The 15,938-nt window shown below is 38.8% G+C and overlaps 1 protein-coding gene across 2 annotated transcripts in view; it reads right to left on the bottom strand.

Moving 5' to 3' along the window:
* TMEM150C (transmembrane protein 150C) overlaps positions 1–15,938 on the bottom strand; it is a 119,438-nt gene that overhangs the window by 33,409 nt on the left and 70,091 nt on the right. For both annotated transcript variants that reach the window (XM_063425357.1, XM_063425358.1), the window contains exon 2: positions 701–782. In XM_063425357.1, the coding sequence (XP_063281427.1) occupies positions 701–780 (80 nt within the window). In that variant the 5' untranslated portion in view covers positions 781–782. The remainder of the gene's footprint in view (positions 1–700; positions 783–15,938) is intronic.

Raw genomic sequence — 15,938 nt, 5'->3', positions numbered from 1 at the left:
CTTTCTTGTTAGACCCTGCCCCCACATGATGGGTGACTTTTGGCAGAGGAGCATGTCCTAATGGGGTGGAATCTGAATGCGGGAGCAGGACCTAGCGCTGTACACCCCGCCTATCTACAGAGCACCGGATCGGGCCGCACCCTCCCAGGACTGGCTCTGCATTGGTCATTGGTTGGTTGTTATTGTTCTAGCACAATTATCACACAATCCAATAATGTTTTGGATTATACAAGACTATGGCCCTAGCTATTGCTTATTGGTTCTAGTTTTGTTTAAGCTTGGTTATTTGATTATTCTGACTTCTGGACCCCTCCACTTTGGCCTGTTTCTTGCTTCTATGTATATCTGAATTCTCATGGACTCTGTTTATGCCTACTTTGCATACACACTGTCTCTCTTAGCTATATATTTTAAATCCTGCTATGCATGCTACTATCTACTCTGCGGTTTACTCTGCGGTTTGCGTGTTAGGGTATCTTCATTTTGACATTAATACAGTCCTACGCAAATGGTCAGTTTTAAACAAAAGGCAATATATAGGTAATGTGCAATATGCATTGTCTGCTTTGTGTCTTTAGGGCAAAAGTTACTACAAACACAGTCATAAAAATTAGGATGATTTGAAGCATATAAATAATGGTTACTTAATTATTGTTTTATGGTTTTAATAATCTCATACAGAAGGTATTGACATACTTACACTATCCATAGCCCAACTGTTGTGAAAACAGACATTACAAGAGGAAGGAACATCCACACGCTAATTTTCTTGGTATCCATATCTATTATTGTAAAAACATTAGTAGGTGTAATTAGTAAATAATCAATATCCAACAAATGCAACAGAACAGCAACAGTATATGAAAATCATGCTTTATGATAAAAAGAGTGATATTGGTAGTTTCCGTCTCCTTAACATCTGTAAATGTTACAGCATATGAAAAGAACACTAAGCACCGAAACAACTTTTGCTTAATTAAGCAGTTTTGGTGTATAGATCTGATCTGTTCATGCAGTTCACTGCTCAATTCTTTGCCATTCAGGAGTTCAATCACTTTGTTTATGTAGCTCTCACACAGCTTACCTACATAGTTCCTGAAAAAGAGCTAAAAAACTTTAGCTTTTCTTATAACACACTGTGTTTGATCTAGAATTTCTTATTTCCTGCTCTATTTGCCAATTAGAGTTGCAACAGCATCCAGTATGTTAATAAACCCAGAACAAGGATTGATGGAATTATTCCGTCATGGATGTCCTTCCCTTAAGTACCCATGATGGAATAATTCTGTTATGCACCATTTTGCCAGCAGGGGCCGGTTTGCTGCTAGTAATTGAGGAACTCAATACCCGGGGCTCCCCTCTGTCAGCTAGTGTCAGAATTAGCGCCCCCAGAGTGACCAGTGAGCTGTTTGCAGCATTCAGTAAGTAAGCACTGCACACAGCCCTTTTTTATGATCATAGTTGCACTTTTTGATTACTCGGTGGCATAATTCCGGAGTGATTCCCATTGCTGGGGCAAGACCCATAGGGTCTGAAAATCCCATAAATACACCTCCATGCAAGCCCCCTACAGCACAATCACTGACTGCAAAGGGCTGCATGCTGGCTAGTGCAGATCACAGCTGCAGGGCGATCTTAAATCAGATCATGATCGTTTGTCGAAGGACCTCAACTCTAAATTTAGGTAAGTGAAAAAAGTTTATTTTTTTAACAGTTTATTCGCTGGAGGACAGAGCGAGATTATAGCATTAGGAATACTGTTTTGGATTCCTAACACTATAGTGTTCCTTGAAAGAAAAGCAAGTTTTGAATATTCCTTTAAGTTCACACATGTCCAGCACCTGTATACATATTTACAGTCCTTGCTAACCAGAGGATATCATATTTTAGTAAAATCATTAAAAGTGAAATATATTATCGTTCTAAAGATTTGTTCCAAGCACTTAACAGTGAAGGCCTGACAAGTGTTCCTCCAACATATTTACCCCTCATAAAGGATTACGAATTATTCAATACAGCAATGGGGGCATACGATATGGGGGCTGTGTGAGTGAAAGATCATTTATTATGATACTGTACATCTCAATAAAGGATCAGATGATTCAGTGTGTAAGTGCCCTCTTCACAGCAATCTAGTTCATGGTCAGCCCTTAGGCAATCACTCTGGCCGTAATAGAACAACCTAGCCTAGTTATTACAGCAATAAGGAAGTCCAATCACTGATTGAAGTCTAGCAGCACCACATATCAGCTGACATTTCATTCAATACCAATTTTATTGCTGTGAAGTGGGATGGTGTTTGTAGCAATGACACTGTGTAAAGAGAAGTGGCCAAGTTAAATGACATTTTATAAGAAAAGAAAAAAAAAACACTTTGCCAACTGGTAAAAATGTGTTATTTTTTTTTTTAGACTTGCAAATGCATTTTAGGTTTCTATGGCAACTTCAAAAACGCAAGTATTTTATTCAAGGTCATATAAACCTCTATAAACTGTTCTGGGGTTTTCTACCAGTAACTGGTACATTACCCATTATAAAGGAAAATAACTATTAAGGAGAATATTTTTGTTTGTACTTCAAGAAAAACCCCTTGGTGTCCACCACTGTAAGACAGATAGGCCAGAAAGCCATAGTTTGCTGGTGATTTCATGAACTCTCAGACATGTTCAGGTAGGCATGATGGGAGGGCAGAGTGAGAGCTTTAAGTACCCACAAGAGGTGCAAACTGTACACTCCAGTCACAGGCTACCAGATGTGAAATCAAGAAACAAAGGTGGGTGAGGAGAGAGGATAGGAGAGAGGAGAAAATGTTATATGCTAGGGGAGGCTTTAATCAAGGTATTAAGCAAGGAAGACTGGTTAAAAGACAGGAATAAAAGAAATGGGCTTTTGAGGAGGGAGAGAGGTTACATTACACAATTTAAATTGTGATTAGATGCAGTTTACAGACTTGAAATACTTGATTATATGGGGTTTGATCCCTAACATGCACACACTTACAACTTTAAACAAGACAAGCTCAGATTGGATGGGGAATATACCCCTTGTTATACCCTAGGTAGAGCTTTTTTGGGAACTAATTGTAGTCTTCATGCATTGTAGTGATAGCTAAAGGAAACAAATGTTGGCATTGATTCCTTGTATACTTACTTAAAATATACTTAAAATACGTCAGGTTATTCAGTTCAGCAACGTTAGAAAAGATATATGGTTAGTAGTGTACAGCACAATTCAGCTGACATGCAATTAATGTAGGATACTTTATCCTCTTCCTTGTTATCGTCTGACCTCCCTTACTTTGTTTAGTCTGATCTCGGGCTTGGCTTTCGTTGGTTTTATGCCTTACAGAATCTAGTGAGGGAAAACAACTCCTTCTATGGTTTGTATACTGACAAACTACAGAAAGCTGGACATCTGTTTATTCCCGGCTTATTTTTTTTATACATAGTAAACAAGTAATTTAGCAGTGGCAGAATCTGGTTTTCTGAGGTCCTGTCATAAAACATTTTTCTTCCCTATCTTTTTTTTTTTCTCCCTAGGTATCTGTTCTATACTGTTTTAAGAACCCTAGGTCACATTCATCATTTCAGGCATTAAATAACAGATAATAGCTTTTTCCACAATTTAAGAAAATAGGTTAAATTATAGTATTTTAATTTGATATTTCTGAAGCTAAAAATGGATCCTGTAAAAAGTGCATAAAATGAAACATTATACGATGAATGCCAAGGTGATTAATTGTTTTCCGGGGTTGTCATGCAATGCTGAACCTAAGTCAGTAATGTATAGCAAGTCTATACACCACCACAGCATGGTGCTCTAATTAGGATACTAGTTACACACATCTGTCCAATCCTTGCAACTAATTCATCTATCAAGAGCGCTCAATGAGGAAAATTATCTGAGAGACAGAATGTGCTATTAGTGTCAGCCGAGAGAAACTGCAGACATTAAAATATTAAATTAGTAATGATCATCTAATGTATATTCTTTTTACACCAAGTGCCTTTGTTTTACGGTTTTTTTTTTTTCTCAGTTCAAATTGAAAGTGAATATATATATATTTTTTATGAAACTGTCCCTTTATATAGAGGCAAACAATTGCAGAAACACCCACACCACTTTGATAAAAAAAATCCATTATCAATAATCCAGTGGAGGCATTTGAAGTACAAAATAAAGGCATTATCAGAAGGATGCTGATGGGAACAGCTTGTCATATTGGAACTGTACTGCCCCTGATAATGGTACAAACACCGTTTTTAATTGGGTCACCTCAAATTTTGTATGCCTAAACTTGTTTTGCATAGGGTTTGGTACTTTGCTGCTAAAAATTAAGGCACCGCATGTATAAAATGATCATAATTTTATAAATAACCAAAAAGGTAAAGCATATTTAAAGGGACACTATAGTGACCAAAGCAACTTTAGCTTAAAGGACCACTATAGGCACCCAGACCACTTCAGCTTATTGAAGTGGTCTGGGTGCCAGGTGCTATGTTTCACTGAGGGTTAATCCAGCCTCTAGTGGCTGTCTCATTGACAGCCTCTAGAGGCGCTTCCGCGCTTCTCACTGTGATTTTCACAGTGAGAAGATGCCAGCGTCCACAGGAAAGCATTGAGAAATGCTTTCCTATGGAGTGACTGAATGCGCGCGCGACTCTTGCCACACATGCGCATTCAGCCGATGACGTCGGAAGAGGGAGGAGAGTCCGGTGCTGGAGAAAGGTAAGTGTTAAACCCCATCCTTCCCCTAGAGCCCGGCGGGAGGGGGACCCTGAGGATGGGGGTGGGGGGGGGGGGGACTTATTAACACTATAGTGCCAGGAAAACTAGTTTGTTTTCCTGGCACTATAGTGGTCCTTTAATGAAAGTTTTTTTTGTATAGACCATGCCTCTGAAGTCTCACTGCTTAATACTGCTTAATTCCATTTGTTTCTATTTATGCAGCCCTAGCCACACCGCCTGCATGGAAAAAAATTGGTTTCATTGTCAATCAGATGTTTCTTACTTTAGACGTTTTTATCTCCTGCTCTGTAAATTGAACTTAGTCACACACAGGAGGTTCATGAAAGGCCTGTCAAGGTATAACAGTGTAGAGATAAGAATATATAAAATATATATGAAATAGACTGCAAAACAGAAAGCATGGTCCTGGAATGCAGGGAGGGAGGACTGCACATCACATAACTTAGTAACTGAATGGAAGGTGGGAGTGCTTCCTGCCTGCAAGTGAAAAAACTCATGGGTTTGAATGTTGCATTCTTTAATGATACATAATATAATAAAAACACAAAACAACTCCTTTCTTCAATATGTTTATTTTGATAAAACTGAAACATTTGGAGACTGGCCGTGAACCTTTATTACAGATTTCACAATTCCAATTTAAACATCATCCTTAATTATAATACTAATACTACTAATAACACTACTAATAATAATAAACCACAACTTTTAACCAAACCAAAAAGAAACCAATAATAATTTCCAGGCTCCACCCCTTAAAGTCAGGATCCATAAATATATATTAAAACCAAATAAACCCCAATCCACCCTCCTGTGATGCCCAGGAGGGTGACATATCCCATAATAAGGTTACAACAAAATTCATAATGGAAAGGGAAGGGTGGGTGGGGCTGCAGCTCAAATACTTCCAAGCAGCCAACCTTTTAATTGTCTGGCACAAGTTGAGGTAAATTAATTTTGGCGCCTTTAAATTTATACCCCGCAATTCGATAGATTGCTCGTGCTGTGATCCACCAATCAGGGAATCATCCCTAAACGCGAGCTTCCCACTGAACAAGCAGCACGCGCTGCCCTGCACCTAACCCCTGGCTCGTGCTGCCTCTGCAAATCCCAACCCGATACTTACCCACGGCCTCTGCTCCATCAAACCCCATAAGGCTGCTTCTCATTTGTCCGCCCGCCCAATATTACATCCATAACAAGAGGGCTGACAACAAACACATTTTTTGCATAGAATTAATATTAAGCAGGTTCTGAACAGAGTTCTGATCTGCCTAAATTACGTGTGCCAGAACTATAACTTGACCCCAGCACAAAAGTGCTTTTATCGCTTTGTGTGTTTCAAGCTGACATGCTGCTCATACAAATTCCTTGCACCATGACTACTTCTAAAAGTAGAATTAGTAATGGTGGTTGGGGTAACCATTTAAAAATGCATGGGCAAGCCAGGAGACTGACTAAAAGAGATATATACTTGTATCCATACACTCAAGGCAACACCTTCCATTTCCCCAGCAACATCTAGCAAGGCCTGAGGTACTGAGGGCAACTTTGAATACGCTAAAGTACCATTATTTTGTCCCTTGTGTACTCCCTCTATCACTTTCTTTACTGATACTTTTTCAATGCAATTTTATTTACGGGCAGTTTCTATTGTGTTCTGTTGAATTTACAGTTGAATTTGTGAAAACCACTTGAAGCATTGTGTGGAGCTATTCCAATTGCTTTTGTTTGAGTTGTTCATTGCAGTCAGCTGAAAATCTTTAAGTTTTGACAATAAACCTGATTTTCAATGGGGGTTGAATGATTTTGATTACAACTGTATTTCTAAGCATATTTAGAATAATTTAAAAGACATATTACTGTGAGTATTATTGTTTTGGGGCTCTATTACACACAGCAACAAAATGAAGATCAAACAAAAGAGGATAGAGATTATAATGGGAATTTGGGCCCAAAAGAGAGATTGTCCCTCTAAAATATGGATAATTGGGAGGTATTTGTCATTTTTGGCACAACGCATTTGGCTAACACTTCTAGCATATCTATATTGACAAAGGCTTCTGTCTGCCTCTGTGTGTGTTACAGTTCTGTGCTGCTGAAAGGATCAATTATTGGCCTACTGTCACCATAACCACTGCCACTACAATAACCATAAGTGTTTGCGGTGCTTTATATGTCCTTTTAATCAATCATAGTATAATTAAGAAGGAATCTCAAAATCCACTTCATCTGCTTTAGCTAAAGATTGTGATATGCGAGATTAATTTTGCAAATTTAAGAGGAAGTATTTACTTCCAGAGAGTCCTCCATCAGCTTTTTCTGAGTTGCATAGAGACACAGATGTAAGTATAAAACGTACTTACCTCCACTTCACTTCCACATGATGCCTCGATATATGCATTCTCACTGTGGCATAAAAAGAAGATTCCATACAACCTTTTCTCTAGTATGCGTCCAGCACTGTGAGAATTAATTAATTTACATATTTTGCCAGCCTTGCCAGCCTAGTAAAGTATATAACTTAAATGAAAAAGAAAGAAAAAACTAATTTTAAAACCAACTTTTACTTTGTTTTCTGATCGTGACAAAAGTGGGGAAGTGACAGTTCTTTACATTTATCAAGTATGTAATTTACTTTTATGCAAAATTCAATGTTTTGTTTTTTTAATATACATATCATTAGAGTAGAAAAAATTAAATCAGAAAAAGGACAGGCTAGAACTTTTAATGGTGTTGTCTCTTTCTAATTTGTATTTTTGTGAAGACTGGCAAAAATTAAACAAAGTTTTGTGTAACTCAAACTTACTGGCTGTTGGGCTGTTGAACTATGTAAACTTTGCAATCAGGAAACTTCTGTTAATTAACCTTTTTTGAACCCAAACAAAGATAAAAGAATGGCATGAATGGTATTTGAAAATGTTTTTTTTCAGCTTACCATGCAGGAAAATAGTTAAACTCTTCTCCTTGTAAATCCTAAATCGCCATTAACCCAATACCACCAGCATTTCAAATTTATATATAATTCACAAGCCATTAGAAATAAATGTGAGCTCAAAACATGATTGTTAAAGGAACACTATAGTCACCTAAATTACTTTAGCTAAATAAAGCAGTTTTAGTGTATAGATCATTCTCCTACAATTTCACTGCTCAATTCACTGTCATTTAGGAGTTAAATCACTTTGTTTCTGTTTATGCAGCCCTAGCCACACCTCCCCTGGCTATGATTGACAGAGCCTGCATGAAAAAAAAAAACTGGTTTCACTTTCAAACAGATGTAATTTACCTTAAATAATTGTATCTCAATCTCTAAATTGAACTTTAATCACATACAGGAGGCTCTTGCAGGGTCTAGCAAGCTATTAACATAGCAGGGGATAAGAAAATCTTAATTAAACAGAACTTGCAATAAAGAAAGCCTAAATAGGGCCCTCTTTACAGGAAGTGTTTATGGCAGGCTGTGCAAGTCGCATGCAGGGAGGTGTGACTAGGGGTCATAAACAAAGGGATTTAACTCCTAAATGGCAGAGGATTGAGCAGTGAGACTGCAGGGGCATGTTCTATACACCAAAACTGCTTCATTAAGCAAAAGTTGTTCAGGTGACTATAGTGTCCCTTTAAACTGTGTGTGCTAAAAGAACATGACAAAAATGATTTCAAAATCTAAGCAAGTAAAAAATATGTTAAAGTAAATATTCTCGAAACACTTAAAGGCAACTTAAGTTGCAACAATAATAAAACATAAAAAAAGTACCCATTGAAATGATAGCATCATTATTTAATGTTAGTCCTTAAGTAGGATAATCAATGAGAAAGTCAGGGTCAATAACAAAATATAAAACGAGGCGATTACCAGCAAAAGCAATGATACTTATGAAAACAAAAGCTTAGAATATGAGATTGAAAAGACTCATTTCCAATGTTGTTAAATATCAGCCATAAGCTGCTAGTATTTTTTGGCTTTAAATATCTACAGGCTGTTAATATTGAGTAGTTTACAACCAACAGGCAAATGTTTTGCGAACTACTACTCCTAACATTCACCCCTACAAATACAGTAAGTGTAACTGTATTTAGCCGATAGTGACTTGAAAATAAAGCAGGCTTGCGCCATTGGCATAGAAACCAAAACTAGATGGTATAGTTCCATCATCTTGCACACTAAATCTGAATGAACATAGTAGGATAGATGCAGTAGATACAGTTTTTTTTGCTTATGACATGTGACATGTGATGTACATATCCAAAACCATGTATTTTACATGTATTGAACTGTGATATTGTACTATGCCAGGTACATATCTCAGACATCCCAACATGCAAAAATGCGCCACGCTCCCCTCCCCCCCCCCCACTACACGCTCCCCCACTACACACAAGACACACACAAACACCTTGACACACAGATACATGTATTGGTATATACACTCACAGATGCACACACTGGCGCATACACACCAACACACACACATACATACATATAATATATATACACACACATATATATATATATATACATATATTATATAAATATATATACACACACACACACACACACACACTGACATACAGACACACACTCTCACAATCTGACACTGACAATCTGACACACAGGTCATACTTTATATATTTGCAGCCACCCTCCTGTTAGTTTACCTTTATGTCCAGGAGGATGGCTTGCTTAGAGTTCTGGCTGAGCCTGATGGCAGTGAGCATGCAGCTGCTCACTCCAGCCTCTCCTGTACATCCATGCTGCCTCCCAGGCGGGCAGCTTTCTGTGAAGCAGGGAGGGAGTGGCTCTCTTAAAGGGTCAGCACCCGACCGGGCCCCTAATTAGTGGGTAATATGGGATTTTAGAGGGGACAAATCATACACAATATAATGGAAATCACACATACAAACATCATATTGTGTGTGTGATTTTCAGGATATTGTGTATGATTTGTAGGTGTCAGGGAGCAGCATTCACCATGCGGGAGTCTCCTGGAACTACCCAGAGACTTGGGATGTCTGCTATCTATGTAACGGTGCTAAACTTAAATAAAGGTTTATTTAGAAGCATGGAAACTAGCAGTTTTCAAAAAATAGCACTTATATCTCCTATATTTCTTTAAGGGGGACATTCAAAGTCATCAGCCAGGACTTATGAGTTGCAATTGATAAGGGTCTGCAGTATGCAAACAGCAGCTAATGCTAATGTTAACAACACATTTTTATCGAATAGCAGCTTTTTTAGTAGATTTGTGCAGATATGCCTTTCAGATGGGACGAACAAACCAAATGCCTGTTAATATATGGACGCATGAATCGATTCGTTCGGCAAATCATGCATAAATTGACAGGACTTTATTTCGTTTGGCACACCCGAATTGGATTTGTGTACAAGTCTACTAAAAAGCTGATAATTGATAAAAATGCATTGCTAACAGTGTTTAGCTGTTGTTTCTATACTGTAAACTCTTACCAATAGCAACCTGTAATTCCCGGCTGACTAATTTGAATGTCTCCTTTTTGATGAAATTAGGAAACAAAGTGCTTGATGACCAAATTGGAAATTAACCCAAAGTTGTGTAATAACGCCAATAACAAAAATATCTGCTATACAGTATAGATGAAAAAGAAATACAAAGACAGCAGTTAATCAGTGAGCTATACATGAGCATACAACTTAAACACAAAAACTTGTTTGAAAGGCAATTATAAAATGATAGTATCAGCTGGCAGGGAGGAAATAATGACAGCCTGTGACTTCCTCCCTGCTTCACAGATAGCCTGCACAGGAGGACTGGAGGGAGGAGGCAGCATGGAGTCAGCACGACAGCAGCATGGAGTCAAAAGAGATGCTGGAGTGAGCTTCTACTGCATGCTGCATACCTGCTAGTGTGTCAGTGTGTGTGTGTGTATGTGCATGTGCCATTGTGTGTACCTCAGCGTATGTGTCCGTGTGTGTATCTGAGTGTATGTGTGTGTGTCTGCCAGTGTGTGTTTGTGTATCTGTGCCAGTACGTGAATCTGAGTGTCATTGTGTGTGTATCTGAGTGTGTGCGTCAATGTGCATGTCAGTGTGTATGTGTCAGTGCATGTATCTGTGTCAATGTGTTCAGACATGTTTGCAAGCTGTGTGTCTGTGTGGGCTGCGGGAGGGGGGCTAGGGAGCTGGTGTTGTAGCTGGTAAAGCCACCTCCATGAAATGCATTTTTGCAAGTTGGGATGTCTGGATTGCACAATGTGGTCTTGGGCATTACACCTATAGTCTGGAGCCCCATTAGGTAGCTTTTAAAGCAGGGAATGCCCTCTCCAGTGCATGTGAAAAAGTCCAAATTGGAAAAGACAAGATCCACCAACTGAGCATTTCCCACAAGGGTAGTAACAATTGCAAGCCTATCCAACTGTGACAGACCGCCTGCCACCCCAACTGGGTGCCTCCGCCAATCGATGCTTCCTAGTATCCCCGAGTATTTCCAAGCACTCCAGACACCATAGGCACCGCAGACCCTTAGCCGCCACAGCTTAGCTGGGGTCTTGCCGTCCTCCACCCACCCTGGACCCAAGTCAGGGATCCAGCTTCCAGTGGGTAGACCTCTCCCCCTCAGAGTATAGCAGGATAGCTCTTACAAGAGCTAGTGATATAGCTGTTCCCTACAAGCACCAGACGAGGTTCTGTGTTGGGGGTGAAGTAGAACTGTTTAATGGAAGCCACAACTGGCCTTATATGCAAGTCCCCATTCAAGGGGTTTTCCATAACATATTCCAGGGGCATTCCCCACTAGACCTGAGAGGGGACTGTGACAAAGTACACATTGTAATTAAATTGGCTCTCAGGTCCAGGACACTCCCACACAAAACAGAATAATTCCTCCCCTGTCCCTGAGAGATAATTGAGTCAGGAACTGTACTAAACTCAATTATTTCCAGGCACATTTTAACAACACCCTGAACGTACCCATAAGAAACATGGAAACCCTACAGTCATATCCCCTGATAGCCCCGATCTGGGGGACCAACATATCCAAAAATCACCCAGATCGGTTCAGGGGTTTGGGATTTCCATGGAAGTTATAATTTTGACTGACCGTGCACATGGTGCTGTGCCCAAAACAGTTCCAGGGAATTAGGAACAACGGTCAGTCTCTCTTTCTGGAGTACAAAAGTACATAAATCACTAAATACGTTTTTAAAGGGCCCATAGTCTTTTGGCAGGAGGCTTGCAAACAGGCCCCTCCAAAAACATGTAGCAGAGGCATTTCTGCCACACCAACAGATAAGGTTCTTGAGTTAGAACTCCCCCACTGAGCCATTTATAATTTTATTTTGTATAGCTGTAAACTCCACTGAGTGATAAATCACCGTTGAATATCAAAGTTTTACATAAATAGTTATTCCACATCTGCATCCACATGGTTGACAGGTGGAGAGGAATGAGCATTGCAAGTAAAAGCAATCCCCAAGGATAAGCTATGGCGATTAGGATTGTTATCAGAGTCTACAACATATTTGGCCAGAAGACTGAATCAACAGGCGTAGGCCCCAATGGAGCGAGGCAGATTGCCAGTTGAGTACCAGATACAGCTGCATTAAGCAGTTAAAGTTTGATGAGATTTGTTCAGGACACAGATGGACCATAAGGAAAGAAATTATGGAAAATTTCTAAGGCAGACTTGAAAAAGGCCAGATAAATGGTTTCTGGTTGATCCAACCATCAAGCTCCATCTCCCCTGAAGACATTTCTTATGCATTTCCGATAATGTACATGTAGGGATTTTTGTAGAGTAGAAATTATATCTGCAGTTTAAATGGGCAGAGTATATGTGAAATCTTTACAACCCATCTTCCTCAATGCAACCTAGACTGCTCATTTCTAATATGCAAACACTCCTGGATGTTAATTTCCCTACTAATCTATAGTATTTGGCAGTTGGTCCCAACCATGCCCAACCTTAGGAAGAGAGAAGTAAACTACCAACCCGAAGTTTTAAGGGTCCCAGAGAGGAAATGAAGTCACATGAGATTATAAATCTACTGACCTGTATAGACAGAAGTGGTTTGGCACAATGGTATCTTGGTAAGAATAGAATTGATTGGAACAATGACATCTATACAATATAGAGTTAATGTATATAGTAATATCTGGTCTGGGACATAGTTAAAAGGACAATGGTACCTTGAAAGATCACAGTACTATCCAAGCAGGAAAGTTGTGGGCACAGTGACACTGACATTTGCAGGAAATTGGTAAGTAAATTAAAATGTACATGTGGTCCAGTGGAGTGTGAGCTGTATCCTGGTGGTCTATTGGGGAGGCTCCCTATATTGGTGCATATCACATGAGTGCATTCGGGATTCCGGCACTTTGTTTGTGACTAAGTGGCTACTAAAAATGACTGGACATACCCCATTTGCAATACCTTGGGTTGTCTACTTTTTCAAATGGTATGCCATCATGGGGTAATTCTCATTCCTGAGCTACCATATGGTCTCAAATGCAACGTAACCAATCTGGCAAATTTCAATGTGCAAAAAATGAAATGCAAGCCTTATATTTGACTCTCTAACTTTCCAAAACACCATAAAACCTGTACATAGGGGGTAGTATTATACTTGGGAGACTTCACTGAACACAAACATAAGTGTTTCAAAACAGTAAAACATATTACAACAAAAATACCGTCAATAAAAGTGCCGTTCGGGTGTGAAAAATGCAAAAAACTGCACTTTTACTAAATATATTATCGTTGTAATACAATTTATCATCCTGAAACAATAATATTTGTGTTCAGCGAAGTCTCCCGAGTAAAACAGTACCCCCCATGTACAGGTTTTATAGTGTCTTGGAAAGTTACAGGGTTAAATATAGCGCGTTCAAATTTAATTCTCTGGGTTGTCAGGCACGTCAACCAAATTTTAATTCATTAAATCACATAATTATGTTAAAATATTACTTAAGCATACACGTAGAATTTTTATATATATATATATATATATATATATATATATATATATATTTAAATTCTACGTGTATACTTATGTAGTTATTTATGTAATTATATACATTTATCTATATATAAATATTTGCAGTTATTTTTATTTTTTATATATATATATATATATACACATATATATATATACACACATATATATATAATGTCATTCTAAGTGTATTTTGTTACCAATATATGTATTAATAACAAAATACAGTTAGAATGAGATTACATATGTATATATCATTTATTTACATTTAAAAAATATATATATTATTTTATTTATTTACTATTGTAATTATACACACATATATATATATATATATATATAATATGTATCTTATATATATTTGCAACGTCATTCTAAGTGTATTTTAAGATTAATATATGTACTTATATTAACTTTAAAATACATTACGTATTACGTTACATATATATAAGATATCTATATAAATACATTTACCGTATATACTCGAGTATAAGCCGACCCGAATATAAGCCGAGGCCCCTAATTTTACCCCCAAAAACTGGGAAAACTTATTGACTCGAGTATAAGACTAGGGTGGGAAATGCAGCAGCTGCTGGTAAATTTCTAAATAAAATTAGACCCTTAAAAAATTATATTAATTGAATATTTATTTACAGTGTGTGTATATAATGAATGCAGTGTGTGTGTATGAGAATGCAGTGTGTGTGTATGAGAGTGCAGTGTGTATATGAATGCAGTGTGTGTATATGAATGCAGTGTGTGTGTGTATGAATGCAGTGTGTGTGTGTATGAATGCAGTGTGTGTGTGTATGAATGCAGTGTGTGTATGAGAATGCTGTGTGTGTATGAGAATGCTGTGTATGAGTGCAGTGTGTGTATGAGTGCAGTGTGTGTATGAGTGCAGTGTGTGTATGAGTGCAGTGTGTGTATGAGTGCAGTGTGTGTGTATGAGTGCAGTGTGTGTGTATGAGTGCAGTGTGTGTATGAGTGCAGTGTGTGTGTATGAATGCTGTGTGTATGAGAATGCAGTGTGTGTGTATGAGAATGCAGTGTGTGTGTATGAGAATGCAGTGTGTATGAGTGCTGTGTGTGTGTGTATGAATGCAGTGTGTGTGTATGAATGCAGTGTGTGTGTATGAATGCAGTGTGTGTGTATGAATGCTGTGTGTATGAGTGCAGTGTGTGTGTATGAGAATGCTGTGTGTATGAGTGCTGTGTGTGTATGAATGCAGTGTGTGTGTATGAATGCAGTGTGTGTGTGTGCATGAATGCAGTGTGTGTGTGCATGAGTGCAGTGTGTGTGTGCATGAGTGCAGTGTGTGTGTATGAATGCAGTGTGTGTATGTGTGTGTGTAATGCAGAGTGTGATGCAGAGCCTTGGTGGGGGGTGGGCATTTTTATTTTTTAATTATTATTTTAATATTTTTTTGTTTCATTACATTTTTTTATTATTATTTTTTTATTTTATTATTATTTTTTATTTTATTATTTTTTTTATTATTATTAATATATATAAATTTTTTCGTCCCCCCCCTCCCTGCTTGCTTGCTGGCCAGGGAGGGGGGCTCTCCTTCCCTGGTGGTCCAGTGGATGGGCACTGTGTAGGAAGGGGCTGTGGGGGCTGCAGAGAGATGTTACTTACCTTTCCTGCAGCTCCTGTCAGCTCTCTCCTCCTCCGCCGGTCCGTTCAGCACCTCGGTCAGCTCCCAGTGTAAATCTCTCGCGAGATTTACACTGGGAGCTGACAGAAGAGCTGAACGGACCGGCGGAGGAGGAGAGAGCTGACAGGAGCTGCAGGAAAGGTAAGTAACATCTCTCTGCAGCCCCCACAGCCCCCAGTCTGTATTATGGCAATGCAAATTGCCATAATACAGACAATTGACTCGAGTATAAGCCGAGTTGGGTTTTTTCAGCACAAAAAATGTGCTGAAAAACTCGGCTTATAGTCGAGTATATACGGTAATTAATTTTAAACATTTTTTTTATATACATTTTTTTTTTTTACAATTCCCAACAGCAGGGGGACTGTCTGACATTTCAGACAGTCTCCCTGCTGACAGATCCACAGCCAGCTATAGGGGGCCATGTGATCGCTCTTTGAGAGCGATCACATGGCCCTCAGGGGCCTCATTTGCCGTGGGAGGACTGCCTGGGCTGTCAGGCAGTCCTCCAGAAGAGGATTGCGGCGGAGGTAAGTACCGCGGACCTCCAGGGGCTGA

The sequence above is a fragment of the Pelobates fuscus genome, chromosome 6 (genome assembly GCF_036172605.1).
Source record: "Pelobates fuscus isolate aPelFus1 chromosome 6, aPelFus1.pri, whole genome shotgun sequence".
Classification (NCBI taxonomy): Eukaryota; Metazoa; Chordata; class Amphibia; order Anura; family Pelobatidae; genus Pelobates; species Pelobates fuscus.
The sequence above is the reverse complement of the archived record's forward strand: the minus strand, read 5'-3'. Positions and strand labels throughout refer to the sequence as shown.